Here is a 15631-nt window from a genome sequence, read left to right as displayed (position 1 = left end):
CACACACACACACACACACACACACACACACACACACACACACACACCATTAGGTAGGACTTAACATTCATCCTGTTCGTAGTGGGGCATTTAGTGCATATATCCTTCTGAAGTTCCTCTCTCACAGTCAGAAATCATCAAGTGTGTTCAAAGCATTTCAGTGGTAACTTGTTATTTTCAGTGCAGGTAGCATTGCTCTCTTAACTATTAACTGGCTGGTTTCAGATCTAGTGACTCGTCAATCCTTTCTATTCTTACCCTAACCCAAACCTCCTCATGCCTAATCCTAGCCAACCCAACCAACGAAGACAACGAGGTCTAGCCAAGCAGAGGCAGAGAGGGGCGTCTCATGACTTCACCATCCTTGAAAACAGATGGCAGCCAGTAAACCCATAAACTGTACAAAAGAAGTGGACTAGTCATTGTGACGTCACCCATTGGTTTGTGGACTGATGTTTTATAGCCTCGAGTTCAGCAATTCGGCCGTCACCATCTTGGTTTTTTTCTCAACCAGTGAACGAAAGTGACCATATCTGGACTGAGGAGGAGTGATGTAGAGACGCTGGATACAGCTCTGGTAGCAGCAGCGACCTGTCAATCACCATGTAGCCCTGCCCTAAAGCATCCCCTGCTTTATGGTCTGTGTGACTCTAAATGGACCATAATGTACTAAATGAACATCATGCTGTATTGAAGAAGACTTGAAACTAGAGATTGAGACCATAAACTCATGTTTACTGAGGTAATAAATCAAGAGAGAAGTAGAGTCATTTTCTCATAGACTTCTATACAACCAGAGGAGTCGCCCCCTGGTGGACACCAGAGAGAATGCAGGTTAAAGGCACTTAAGCATTGGCTTCAGTTGTCAAAAAAACATAAGTGACATTGAAATGAATATGGAATGTGTGAAAAGGTGCGAGATGGAAATATGACTGAATATGGTGCACGTGTGACAGTGAAAATCACTAGTGGTGCCTGTAAGGTTATCAAAGTTATTTTTCGGGAACTATGTGTAGAAGCGGCTTTAGTATTCTTTGTATCAGGAACACAATGTCACATGGTAGCTGGCAGTATTGCTACTCAGTGACTTCACTAAATAATTTAGCCGGGTGCAACTGAGACGGGACTACAGCCTCAGGAGAGTGGCTCCAACCCTGCTCCAAAGAACAGAGCTTTACAACAGATATGGATTTCCTTTATGAACCAAATGGGAATAGATAGACAACATCCTAGAAATATCACTGCAAAAACTAAAACGGGTCAAATGAGCAGGTCAGGAACAAAAAGAAGAAACAAACAGATGAGCCGTGAGAGTGTGACAAGAGAAATGAATGAACAGCGCTTCATGTTGGACTGGTTGGTCTGAAGACGACAGTATCCTGCCTACATACAATCAACACAATACAACGTCAGTCACACCCAAGCCATGTCACCTAGCACCGCCTGACTGGTGACTCCTTCAAAAGCAAACCAGGGTTCCTACCACAGCACTGACCTCAACTTCATCAGCTTTTCTGTGACTTTCCAGAACTAGATCAGATTGAAAAATCTCGATGGCATTTCATTTGTTCTCAAGTCAAGAACAAGTACTGTATACACATTACTTGCTTATTTTCAAATTTATATTTAATAGTTAATTACTCGACTACTTTCAAAAAGACCTACAAATATGGATTTTTATGGATTTTCCTGCTTTCTCAATTCAGAAAGGTTGTCCCTCTTTCCCACTGTTGGTTGGGCTACAAATGTGTGTCACTTTAGACTTTTAAGTTTTAGACTGCGTAGTAAAACAACACCAATGCTGTAATGCAAACAATGGTTTATTTGTGCATTGGTGATGGTTTCACGATGTACTTACAAAGTCATCTCCCGAGTCTGCCCCCACCGAGATGATAGATTCCCTGCTGATGGTGCGCGGTATACGAACACCACTCCGAGGTGCTATGGCCGCCTCCTCTGCGATCTTCTTCTTCAACTTGGCAAACATGTCTGTCCTTTCAGTGTGTCTTTCTGAGTGCAATTTGCAGTTTCTGTAGACTAAGTGACTTCCCACGACGCATGGAGTTTATGGCTCCTTGTTCCGAGCTTTGAAACAAAGTCGCGTCCTGATGCAGCACCACTCAAAACAAGTTTGTACTGGTGACTCCATCCTGCTACTGCTGGACACAGAAAAGAGGCAGTTATCAAAATGCAAAGATCGATAACAGCGGCTGCTGAGACCAACAAACAAGATATTTTTGCTCATAATATTCAGGTTTTTTGGCATCTTAATGAGAGACAAAGGCTGAAACATTTTGGTTGTGGTTGTTCAGTCTGTCTACTCTATAGGCCACTTCTAGCAATGCATCTCTCTTTTACTCATGGATACATGATACAGTCAGTGTAGACTCAATGTTTCTCTCACTTATCCAATATTTGGCTGATAAATGTATTACTTAAAGCAGCTGTCAACCTTCTGAATGTAGGTGTTAGGTAATGCTAACTGCAACAGATGAATGAGTTTAGTATATGCTTTCCATGGGGCTCGTGAAATATAATCATGGAATCAGAATGCAATTCATCAGAAATGATTGCATTGGAGAGATGTTGAGTTTGTATATTCATTTGTTTCCGTGCTGAGCTACAATGCATCCTAACTAGCTCAACCTTCTAGCATTGCTGATGTGTGGACACGTTAGGTCACAGATTGCTGCAAAGTCAAGCTATGTGTGTTGTCTCGTGTCAGTGTCCATCCCACTGGGAGATGCACTAACGCACTGACAGCCTATGCTTTGACAGATAGATAGCCAGCTAGCTCTCCTAGCCATAACAATGACAGCTAACGTTACCACCACAGGGCGATGCTAGCTGACGTTAGCTTGCTCGTTCACTGAAGTCGCCTTTCTCTTACCATATTAACTTCGATAAAGTATCAGTCCGTAGCGTTTTCAAATTCTCAATGGCTGTACGTTCGCTTTTTTTTCTGTCTACACTCAGTGAATAGCTTTCGTTGTGACAGTCGATATGAACTCGCTCATAACGTTCCTGTCTCGTCTGACAAGCTAGCTGCTGCTGCTAGCAGGTGAGCTACACGTCATCAGCCCAACACAGACGACTGAACGCGTCACGGCAGCGCCTAAGCTCATTGGGCAGATCGGGGAATGGAGCCAATAAGCTCCGCCTACATGCACGAGCAGTAATAACAGTTTCAGACATGCAGATGCAAGGACACAATCTACAACACATCATTTTTGAGCTGCTTATTTTTTTATCAGATATCAACTGCCTGAGAAATACTCCATGCTGGAGCTGTCCCTCCCTAAAGTAACTGTATTTGGAGTGTCAGTGTGGCAGACTCTGTTTTACTCTTTTTACTGAAAGAAGAAGCAATTTCTGCATTTCCTGTTGAAACTGTGTCACTCTCTTATGCCTATGGAGATTATTCCCTAATTTGGTTCATATTTCTGTCACCGTTTTCTAACAATTGTAATGTTTGAACTGCCATGTGATCAAACTGCTCAAACTCAAGTTTATACTAAAATGCTTTGATGTAGGCTTATTGCTAAGTCTTAGGAGAACAGTATCTAGGGACTTGGAACGTCACCTCGCTAGCGGGGAAAGAGCCGGAGCTGGTGCAGGAGGTGGAGCGATACCAGCTAGAAATAGTTGGACTCACCTCCACACACAGCGCTGGCTCTGGAACCAAGCTCCTGGAGAGGGGTTGGACTTTGTCCTTTTCCGGAGTTGCCCAGGGTGAGAGGCGCCGGGCGGGAGTGGGGATACTCACGAGCCCCCGGCTGAGCGCCGCTGTGTTGGAGTTCTCCCCGGAGAGCGAGAGGGTCGCCTCCATGCGCCTACGGGTTGCGGGGAGCAAGGCTCTGACTGTGGTTTGTGCTTACGCACCAAACAGCAGTTCAGAGTGTCCGGCCTTCTTGGAGTCGGTGGGAGGGGTCCTGGAAAGGGCGCCGCCTACCGACTCCATAGTTCTCCTGGGGGACTTCAACGCTCACGTGGGCGATGACGGACAAACCTGGCAGGGGGTGATTGGGAGGAACGGCTTGCCCGATCTGAACCCGAATGGTGTTTCGTTATTGGACTTCTGTGCTTGCCACGGTTTGGCCATAACGAACACTATGTTCGAACATAAGGTGGCTCATAAGTGTACCTGGTACCAGAACACCTTAGGCCGGAGATCAATGATCGACTTTGTAATCGTATCATTTGATCTGCGGCCGTATGTCTTGGACACTCGGGTGAAGAGAGGAGCAGAGCTGTCAACTGATCACCACCTGGTGGTGAGTTGGATCAGATGGCAGGGGAACCGGTTGGAAAGACCCGGCAAACCCAAACGTGTAGTGAGGGTGAACTGGGAACGTCTGACGGAGGACCCTGTCCGGGAGGTCTTTAACTCCCACCTCCAGAAGAACTTCTCACACATCCTGAGGGAGGTTGGGGACACGGAATCCGAGTGGACCATGTTCAAAGCCTCTATTGTGGACGCGGCCGCTAGGAGCTGTGGCCGGAAGGTCATCGGTGCCTGTCGTGGCGGCAACCCGAGAACCCGGTGGTGGACACCGGAGGTGAGGGAAGCCGTCAAGCTGAAGAAGGAGACCTTCAAGGCCTGGTTGGCCCAGGGGTCTCCTGAAGGAGCTGACAGGTACCGGCAGGCCAGAAGGGCTGCAGCTGCGGTGGTCGCGAATGCTAAAACTCGGGCATGGGAGGAGTTCGGGGAGGCCATGGAGAAGGACTTTCGGTTGGCCTCAAGGAGGTTCTGGCAAACCATCCGACGGCTCAGGAAGGGAAAGCAGGACTTACCCCAGGCTGTTCTCAGCAGGGGGGGGGAACTGCTAACCCGGACGGAGGACATCGTCGGGTGGTGGAAAGAGCACTTTGAGGAACTCCTAAACCCGACCAACATGTCCTCTGCAGAGGAGGCAGCGACTGAGTACCTAGGGGGAGGCTCACCCATATCCCTGGCAGAGGTCGCTGAGGTAGTCAAAAAGCTCCTTGGTGGCAAGGTGCCGGGGGTGGATGAGATCCGCCCTGACATGCTGAAGGCGCTGGACATGGTTGGGCTGTCCTGGCTGACACGCCTCTTCAATGTCGCATGGGGGTCGGGATCAGTGCCCATGGAATGGCAGACCGGGGTGGTGGTTCCCATCTTCAAAAAGGGGGACCGGAGAGTGTGCTCGAATTACCGGGGTATCACACTACTCAGCCTCCCGGGGAAGGCTTATGCCAGGGTGCTAGAAAGGAGGCTCCGACCGCTTGTCGAACCTCAGATTCAAGAGGAGCAATGCGGATTCCGTCCCGGCCGTGGAACAGTGGACCAGCTCTTTACCCTCGCAAGACTACTGGAGGGGTTCTGGGAGTTTGCCCAACCAGTCTACATGTGCTTTGTGGACTTGGAGAAGGCTTTCGACCGGGTCCCTCGGGGGGTCTTGTGGGGGGTGCTGCGGGAGTATGGGGTGCCGGACCCGTTACAACGGGCGATCTGGTCTCTGTACGACTGCAGTAGGAGCTGTGTCCGCATTCTCGGCAATAAGTCAGACACGTTCCCGGTGGGTGTTGGCCTCCGCCAGGGCTGCCCTTTGTCACCGGTCCTGTTCGTGACTTTCATGGACAGGATATCTAGGCGCAGCCTGGGGGCGGAGAACGTCAGTCTCGGGGGTCTCGGGATCGCTTCTCTGCTATTTGCAGATGATGTGGTCCTGTTAGCCTCCTCGGATCATGACCTCCAGCATTCACTGGGGCGGTTTGCAGCCGAGTGTGAAGCGGCGGAGATGAGAGTTAGCACCTCCAAATCTGAGGCCATGGTGCTCTGCCGGAAACCGGTGGATTGCTCCCTCCAGGTGGGGACGGAGTGCCTACCTCAAGCGAAGGAGTTTAAGTATCTCGGGGTCTTGTTCACGAGTGAGGGTAAGATGGAGCGGGAGATCGACAGACGGATCGGTGCAGCTGCAGCAGTAAAGCAGGCGCTGCACCGGACCGTCTTGGTGAAGAGGGAGCTGAGCCGGAAGGCAAAGCTCTCAATTTACCACTCGGTCTACGTTCCTACCCTCACCTATGGTCACGAACTCTGGGTCGTGACCGAAAGGACAAGGTCGCGGCTACAAGCGGCCGAAATGAGTTTCCTCCGTAGGGTGGCCGGGCTCAGCCTTAGAGATAGGGTAAGGAGCTCGGTCATCAGGAGGGAGCTTGGAGTAGAGCCGCTACTCCTTTGCGTCGAAAGGAGTCAGCTGAGGTGGTTCGGGCATCTAATTAGGATGCCTCCTGGACGCCTCCCACTGGAGGTTTTCCAGGCACGTCCAACTGGGAAGAGACCCCGGGGAAGACCCAGAACACGCTGGAGAGATTACATCTCCCAGCTGGCCTGGGAACGCCTCGGGATCCCCCAGAATGAGCTGGAACATGTTGCCGGTGAGAGGGAGGTCTGGGTCGGCCTGCTTGACCTGCTGCCACCGCGACCCGACCCCGGATAAGTGGTGGAAAATGGATGGATGGATGGATGGTTTAAAAATGCTCTCTGCCTCCATGCCTGCAGTAGACTCCTGCAGTAGAAAATAATGAATATCCAGTGGGGGTATAACAGACTGCCTGTCTGACAGGAAGCAGCACGTGAAGCTGGGAAAACACGTCTCAGCCTCCCGGACCATCAGCACCGGTTCCCCCCAAGGCTGCGTTCTTTCCCCTCTGCTCTTCTCCCTGTACACAAACAGCTGCACCTCCAGTCACCAGTCCGTCAAGCTCCTGCAGTTTGCAAATGACACCACCCTCATTGGACTCATCTCTGGTGGGGATGAGTCCGCCTACAGGTGGGAAACTGACCATCTGGTGACCTGGTGCGGTCTGAACAACTTAGAGCTCAACGCTCTAAAGACAGTGGAGATGGTCGTGTATTTCAGGAAGAACGTAGCCCCACCTCTCCCCTATCACCCTGTGTGACTCCCCTGTCGACGCTGTGGAGTCCTTCCTCTTCCTGGGCTCCATCATAACCCAGGACCTCAAGTGGGAGCTGAACATCAGCTCCATCACCAAGAAGGCTCAGCAGAGGATGTACTTCCTGAGGCAGCTGAAGAAATGCAACCTGCCAAAGACAATGATGGTGCACTTCTACACAGCCATCATTGAGTCCATCCTCTGCTCCTCCATCAGTCTGGTACGCTGCAGCCACAGCCAAGGACAAGGGCAGACTGCAGCGCATCATCCGCTCTGCTGAGAGGGTGATTGGCTGCAATCTGCCGTCCCTCCAGGACTTGCTCGCTTCAAGGACCCTGAAGCGAGCAAGAGAGATTGTAGCCGACCCCTCTCACCCTGGACACAAACTGTTCGAGCTCCTTCCATCTGTCAGGAGGCTGCGGTCCATCAGGACCAAGACCTCACGACACATGAACAGGTTCTTCCCTTCTGCAGTTGGGCTCATCAACAAAGCCCGGGACCCCCACTGACTCTGTCATCCCCAGGACACTTTCCTACTAATCACTCCCCTGCACATCCCCTCTATGTTTCTTAGTTAAATACACTCGACACTTTACATTACACTTACATCTCACTTGTTTATAATCCTGTTATCTGTTTGTTTGTGCACTTTATTATATATTTCACTTTATTTTATATTTTACTGTAAATTTTAACATGTTTCTACTTTTGGCCCTGTGTTGATGATTGTTGATTGTTTAATGTGATGCACCACCCGTCATGTCAAATTCCTTGTATGTGCAACATACCTTGATACCTTGGCAAAAATTTATTTAGTTGTCACAACGATTTTAAATAACGAATAACAACATTTAAATTGGTTTGATTTTAACAAATGCTCCCTGATTTTGACTAAAATTACAAGTCTGGCAGTGATAACAGATAATAAATTGTGCTGGAAATCACATATAAATTAAAAATAAGCAAACATTTTCAAGGTCAATTAAGGCTTTTCTAACCCAGCTTCCTTTAATAGCTTAGCTCATTCTGCTCGTGTGTTACTGTGTGGAAGTCTGAGGAGATACAAAACAAATACAGTATTTATACTTCAAAAGAGCCATGAACCAACAAATTCCCTGTTTAAAGAATCTAATTTAGAGTTTCGGTCAACCTCAAAATGGCTTACATCGTGTATAGTTTAAAAAAAAAATTGTACCGGTCCTTCAATGCTCTGAGAAGCAATCTTCCTGTTTTGTTTTATCATAACCATTGTAACAGAGTATGTGTGTATCTGTGCTCTAATGGAATAACGTTGTGCTTCATCTTTGCCCCATGTTACAGTAAAGGTGGCCCCTAAACAACCTTCTGGTTAGCCTGAAGACCCCCGTGTTAGAAAAGCCCCTCTTTCTAACAACACATTCAAGCTAGTTACTTTCATCAAGGTACTGCCGTTGCTCAACAGGTGCTCCACATGTATGGTCAACTTTAATGCAATTATGAGTTTTATGCCTCTGTAGGTGCCAGACGTTTTCTGGTTGTCTGTCTGTCGTCCGTATTATTAACCAGTACCTCAGGAATCTGGAGGGAGGTTCCTCAAATATGGCACAAATGTCCACTTGGACTCAAGGATGAAGTGATTAAAGTTGTGTGGGTAAAGGTCCCTGTGAACTCAAGAAAAACGTTTTGGGGCCATAACTCAAGAATTGATTTGCTAATTGTGACAATTTCACACAAATGTCTAAAAGGATAAAATGATGAAGTGATGACATTTTGGACAGACTGCAACTTGACTGTTTGGCGGAGGCATACAACCGCATGGTGGTCATTTTAGTGAGCTGCAAACGTCTTAGTCTAATTGTACACATGAGCAGGATGGATGAAGATATCAAATCACATTTGAACATAGCCCTCAGAGTACAGTAGAGACATGATCTCATAACAATGCCATAAAACTCTAAAAGGGCTGGCGTTTGAAGACAATGTTATTTACTACCAATATAAGTTATTGATTATGATGAAGCACGGTGTTGTTTTTGCTCTGTTACCCAGATAACTTTTCACAATTTCCTTTATTTAAAAACAGGATGGTGACACAAAGAATAAGGATCATAAAATAACTGATACCAAATCTGAAATTCACAGAGAACATTTTAGGTTCCACAGGTTTAACAATACAGAAGTCAAATGTTACACATCAACTCTCAGGTTTACATGTTTATTTATAAGATCACATGATAACACTAAGTGTATAAGTCCACTGAAACTTGTCAGAATAGATGCAATTGTTTGCTCTTGCTCAGAGCTTTAATGCATAACCATAACAAAATAAAGTACAACACTGCACCTGCAATTTGCTCTCTAGTAAAGAAAAATCCAGTTTTATAAATATGAACATTTCTGTGTTATTTTACTCCTTTCTCTGAAACATTTGACTAACGCAGTGATCCTGCTGAGCTATAACTCCAATATCTCAGTGTGATTTAAGCTGCAGAATAACGTCATTAAATGCCTACGTGGGACTAAGGGTTGATAGTTGTCACGAAGAAACGCACTGTAAATACTTCTAACTGTACAATACGAAATTCATATGGGAGCACAAGTGCTGATGCCACTGTCCCAGGCTGCATGTGTGCACTGAACAAATGGCTGCGTTCTTTTGGTTGTAACATGCTTACAGGAAATAAGGTGTTGTTGTTCGAGGCGGAATGACCCTCTCAGAGTCGGGCACTGCTCTGAAGAGCTTCGGCTCTCTCGTGTTAGCGTCTTTGAAGACCATTATGGAGGCGATGTTGCCGCAGCGATAGCAGTAGTTAGGCGCCGACCACACTGTGACCAGCTTCTCGTCGAACATGAACTTGTAGCCTTCGTGGACAAGTTGATGCGCCCTGCAGATCAGCTTCAGGTTGTTGATGTGAACAAACTACAGGGTTTTAGGAAGATAGAGAGAAACAAAAGACGGGGAGAAAGAGAAACACTGAAAAACACAGCCAGTGAGAATACTCATCATCCCCTTGTTTACTTTGGTGACCCCAAATGACAGTGAGAGGCAATTGACCCTTCACTAAATCCCAATCTGGAACACAGACCGGCCAATCACAGCATAGCATTGGCCAGCTCTGACCAGGGTCCCACATCTATGCAGCTCTGCTCCACAGACTCATCCATGGTTTCACATCTTCATCAGGCTGGTTTAGTGGATGTGGAGCAAGGCCTGGTTAAATGTTGTGTGATAGCAATGCTTGTTACTCTGAGAGGTTGGAAGGAGATATCCGATTGTAAAACATAACATTTCTGTGGTTGTAAAACTGAATGAAGACGTACTCGGCTTTACAGGAACAGTGTCTTCTCACTTGTGGCCAGGTGATGCGGTGGTTGAATTGTTACACTGTGATGTGGAGCTTTAGATTCTATCTTTGTCTTTTCAACCTGTTTGACATCCTGGATATACCTGAGCACAGAATGAAGTCTCCCTCTGTGTGTGTTGTTATCAGAGCTCCTCTCTTTGTTCACATAGCCAGCCGGCAACATGCACGATAGTGGTTAGTGCACGGCCGCTGCTCTGCACTGCTCTCAGCCGACAGTATAACAGGTACATTATCTAGAGAGTGCAAAAGCATTTTTTGTACCAGGCTGAAAACATGTTGATCTCTGCTGTAAATTTGGGTATTTCAACATGGGGTTCTCGAGAGATTGACTTATTTTGGAGCCAGCTTCAAGGTTGATATTTTAGGTGAAGCAGTTTATGGCACTGCAGCGTTGCACCAGAGGTTGGTTCTTGGTGAAGGCACTAGATATATAAAGGTAAAGTAAAAGCAACCTACCTCGTTTGTGACCTTTGCACCAAAGAGCCAGCCAGCTCCTCTGGGGCTGATGGCCCAAGTGTCCACGTCTTCAGGGTCTGACCACACCAGATCACAGAACGCTCCTTTGTGGGGGATCTCCTGGTTCCGCTCAATGGTTCGAATTTGATCTAGAGTTTTTATGTCTGGGGAGAGGCCTCCGTGGACACACAGTATCTGCTCGTCCATCAGCTGACAACACAGAACAGGAGAATCAGGGCATCACATATAAACTATTAATCTGTTTGGCCAATGGTTACAGACCGTACAAACCATGTACAATAGAAACATTGGATTGTATACATCACAACAGTAACTAAGGGGTGTGGGACTTTCAAGTTTGAAATGACAAGCGTGGCTTTCTATGGAAAAGAAGTCTGTTGTCTGCTGCAAAACACTGAAAGGTTTGAAATGACCAACGATGAGGTCAGAGATATGGACCAATATAACAGATAAAATGGTCAGTCTAATGATGAGCTGTTACATGAGGTGTTGTTAAACCTACAGATGATAGAATACCAACAAATAGCAAACCGGGATCAGTGGTCACTACATACTTCAGCGGAAGAGTTAGGAGGTTAATTATGTGAGAAAGGTGAATGTCATGTTTGTGACGACTCATCTTTTGAGTGTATACAGCATACAATGTGGCACGGTTGAGGAATGATTCTGAAAGATGTGGCGGTGGCATTAATGGAGTGAAATGTGAAGGTTGAGGATAACGATGGATGAATACTCACAACAGGCAAAATGAAGTAGAGATCTACTTGTCATGTGCAAATAAAAAATGGTCCAACTCGAGAAACGTTGTTGTAGAATGTCCCAATTTTGCTATCTTTGCCATTTTTCATAAAATCCTAAGAGCTTAAAAATGGAGCCCAAGTCAGGTCTGTCCTTCATTAGCGATGCTTGACAGATTCATGTACATAAGCAGCGCCACAATATTAGCGATTTCTAAACAATGTGGAAATGACGGCCAAGCATCAGGTAGAGACTGTTCATCCCCTTTACCTAAAGCAGCTCAGACAGCAGCATCGCACTCTGCAATGAAGCTTTTAAACCAGGGAAAGAAATAGCATTTCATATGTATCATGACATCACAATTACCAAAAGCTGCTCTCTACTCAGCAATAACTCAATATGAGCCTCATTCCAGGCTTTTAAAGAAGAAATGTGAGAACAAAGGAACACAAAGCCCAGTAACACTGCAATACTTACAGCTGCTACTGTCAACATATCAAACACTTTGGTACAATAACGCCAGGCATTTGCATTCCCATACTTGGTCTGGCACTCATCTGTAAGACAAAGAAGGGCTCACTTATTTCAAACAGAAGGGTGTGATTATAGTGCAAGGAGTGAGGTCAGTGACAGTGCAGTCATCATCTGACCGCTATGAATCAAATCTCACCATAAAAGCCATAAACTTGAGTGATCTGTCGGCTTTCGTGGTTTCCACGTAGAAGAGTGATGCGGTCGGGCCATTTGGCTTTCAGCACCAGCAGGTAGGTGAACGTCTCCAGACTGTAATATCCTCGGTCAACAAAGTCCCCCTGCAGATGACGGAGGCTTATGAACAACACTCTGACAAAACATCACTTGAACACAATGAATTGGGACAGATGCCTATCGAGTGCAAACTGCTTTCAATGTACCAACCATAAATATGTAATTTGTGTCCGGAACCTGGCCGCCAGTTCGGAAAAGTTCACAAAGATCATAAAACTGAGGCACAGAGAGATAGAGATTGAGTGTAAGGCATTACATTGTATATATACACAACACACCAATGTCTCACATGCTATGTAAAGTGCAGGCTGTGTACAGCCACATTAGGGGAAACAAACTCTTTCTCTTTCTCTTATACCTGTCCATGTATGTCCCCACACACTGTTACAGGAGTGGAAACAGGCTGGACGTTGGATTCCTCCAGCAGAAGGTCACACACATAGTCACATAACCTCTGTAGAGACGAAAGACAAAACACAGTGAGTCAGTCATCGTTCACATCATTCAGTGTTGTTAAATGAGACGAATTTCAGGGAAATCTTCTTTTTGTCAGGGAAAAGCTTCTGAGACATTGTTTACAATTGCCAAGACCCAAAAAGTGATACTTGAGGAACATTTATTGAAACCACCAACTCATGTAGCATTGAACCGTTAACTTATTTGGCCGGATTGACTGCATTTGATAGTAGGTAATATTATAACAATAATATTGTTACAATAATAATAATAATATTACAATATTATACAATAATATTTATACATATAACAAGTCAATATTAGAGTAAATGTGGCACTATGTGATGAGTGAGTTACAAAGATCAATGCAGGTGTACTCACAGTCCAGTCACTTTGAAGTGTTCAGCCAGTGAGACTCAGGGTCACCTCTAACACTAAGAATTAGGATGACTTGAACAAAGCTTGTCTAAATATCTCCAATTGCTTTTGGTCTCCTAAAGTTGCAGGGTTAGGTTTTTTTTGGCAATTGCCAAGACACAAAGGTTGGCACTTGTTGCACAGTTATTAAAAGCTCTTACTCCTGTAGCCTAAAAATTCTAAAACACGCTTTTCTCAACCATCAATCTCCTGCACCCACAATGCACCTGTGAAAACAATTGTAACTATTAACATTACTTAGAAATCAGAGCTTGAACCGTACAGACTATGGCTTAAACACTGTAAACAGGATTCAGATTTCTCTTTGGTGCGCACAACAACGGAGGCCAATCTTGGAGAGAGAGTTAGAAGACTGTAATTACAATATACTGTGTACAAAAGAGTACTATGTTCATGTCATCTTCAGTTAAAGTCTTTGTGTATGATTCTGTTATGAGTTCATCAGAATAAACACACTATATTCGTGTTCATTGTCTATATTTACATCATGCTACAAAAGAGTCATTCGTGAGCTCATTAATCACAATCCAGCTACTAACAGTAAACATGGTGCCACATTTACTCTAATATTGACTGTATTGTTATAATATTACCTACCATCACATGCCAACACATACTCTAATATTGACTGTATTGTTATAATATTACCTACCATCACATGCCAACACATACTCTAGTCAGAATCTGGCCAAGACAAGTTAACGGTTCTATGCTTACTAACAAGAATATTCACATCTATATTGAGGAGTTTTCAGCAATAAGGGGTTTATATTATGGCGTAAAAGAGAAATACATTATTCTCTAAACTTCCTGAGCTACTTATCTTTCTGTCACTAAATAGGACTTTGTTACTTAACGCCAGCTTTATAGTGAATGTCTCAGTCTGTGAGTGAAGAGAGACCTCTGTGGATAGTGGTAACTGCACCACACTGACAACAGAATGTCATCCACCGTCACGACACTCAGCATCATCAGCTCACTGAGCTATGGCTACATGCGTACTCATTTAACGTCAGCTGGTAATGGCACACCACGTTAGCTCACTAGCACTTATGCTTCGTAAGCATTTCATAATGTAGTTGGACTCGTATTTACCTGTTATTGCTAAACTGAACAAATCGTTTGAGCGGGTTTCACTTCCTGGCCAAGAGATGAAGTCAGCAGGCTAACGTCACTAGCTAGCTAACGTTACTAGCTAGCTAACAGTTAATTACGCTGTTACAACATACCGAAGCAAACACATTTAAATAAAGTCACGTTTACCTTGAGGTCATTTTCTGGGAGATATTTACACTGTTTTGCAATCTCTGCATATTTATCCAAATCCAGAGGCGCCATGGTGCCTAGTGAGTCGTCACGCGCAACTTCCTGCAACAACTGAGCGAGTGTCACACTACTGCCATCTATCGTCTGCATTAACGAAGACAACTCAGTCGCAGTTTTTTTATACATTTTAATTTATGTGAGCCAAACTATTGAAAACCAAACTGCAACTTCAAAAGCACGAATTGATTGATTATATAAATGTCCCATGTCCTCTTTCTTCCCCATTCAAAAACATTAGAAGAATTATTTTGATTGTTCCCACTGGAAGTGTTGAGTCACTGTGTCCGACCGAAGGTCAGTAAGACAGTTATCATAGCGCAGAATAACAGCAGAGTTTTATCACATAGGCTTAAGAGAACAGAAAGAATATAAGATGAAGACATAATTATATTGTTGATTAAATAAAGAAACTGACTACACTACAATTCAAAATCAAACTACTTCCTTATTAAACAGAGATGCAACTTGACATCACGACCACCGGAGGGCACAATACACCACGAACTCATGTAGCTTATTTATGAGCAGGCATGCCAAACCTCAAGCACATACAAACGCATACACACGGTTCTCTACATTAGACATGTCATTAAAAACCAGAAGTCTGTATGAGTTGTTTACATCGTTGTTTTCTAAACTCTGCCATTGAAATACCATACTCAACTATCAGTCCCCCGCACCCAGAATGCACCTGTGAAAACACCTGTAACCAATTAGATCACTGAGAAAGCTTAAACCCTATAAATAGGATTCAGGTTTGCTCTTTGGTGTGCCCAACAATGGAGGCCAATCTTGGAGAGAGGGTTGGGAATAGTAATTATAATATACTGTATTTTGTATAGAGTACAGTAACTATGTTCATGTCATCTCCAGGTAAAGTCTTTGTGTATGATTCTGTTATGAGAACAAACACATTGCGTATGTGTTCATTGTCTATATTTACAACATGCTACAAATTAAAATGCCAAAGACGCTATACAAAAGTGTTTTATACTCGGCACAGTGGGCAGTTGGCATGAGCTATTTATATGTATTAAGTGTTTGTAAAACTGTGACGCAAAATACAATTTTTAGAAGTTTATATAATTGTGAATGAGTGTCTGCTTTTGCAAGACATATAAGGTGTGTGTGTGTGTGTGTGTGTGTGTGTGTGTGTGTGTGTGTGT

At 44.9% G+C, this 15631-nt stretch overlaps 2 protein-coding genes across 5 annotated transcripts in view; both read right to left on the bottom strand.

Moving 5' to 3' along the window:
- Window positions 1–3074, bottom strand: part of golga1 (golgin A1) — a 20957-nt gene extending 17883 nt beyond the window's left edge. For 3 of the 4 annotated variants that reach the window (XM_031876804.1, XM_031876807.1, XM_031876806.1), the window contains exons 1-2: window positions 2891–3074; window positions 1859–2156 (exon numbers count right to left, since the gene is read on the bottom strand). In XM_031876804.1, coding sequence (XP_031732664.1) covers window positions 1859–1987 — 129 coding nt within the window. In that variant the 5' untranslated portion in view covers window positions 1988–2156; window positions 2891–3074. Of the gene's footprint in view, window positions 1–1858; window positions 2160–2890 lie in introns of all 4 variants that reach the window. The other variant, XM_031876805.1, reaches the window with a different exon arrangement.
- Window positions 3075–8927: 5853 nt separating this feature from the next.
- On the bottom strand, window positions 8928–14544 carry ppp6c (protein phosphatase 6, catalytic subunit). The gene is made up of 7 exons (XM_031876785.1): window positions 14403–14544; window positions 12604–12699; window positions 12396–12461; window positions 12148–12289; window positions 11955–12034; window positions 10719–10928; window positions 8928–9817 (listed from the first exon to the last, which is right to left on the bottom strand). The coding sequence occupies exons 1-7, from the start codon at window positions 14475–14477 to the stop codon at window positions 9569–9571; spliced, it is 918 nt and encodes a 305-aa protein (XP_031732645.1). The 5' UTR covers window positions 14478–14544; the 3' UTR covers window positions 8928–9568.
- Between the last annotated feature and the right edge of the window lie 1087 nt (window positions 14545–15631).

Source organism: Anarrhichthys ocellatus, unplaced genomic scaffold (assembly GCF_004355925.1).
Source record: "Anarrhichthys ocellatus isolate YVR2014 unplaced genomic scaffold, GSC_Weel_1.0 scaffold116, whole genome shotgun sequence".
In the NCBI taxonomy this organism is placed as follows: Eukaryota; Metazoa; Chordata; class Actinopteri; order Perciformes; family Anarhichadidae; genus Anarrhichthys; species Anarrhichthys ocellatus.
This window is presented reverse-complemented; position numbering and strand designations above follow the sequence as displayed.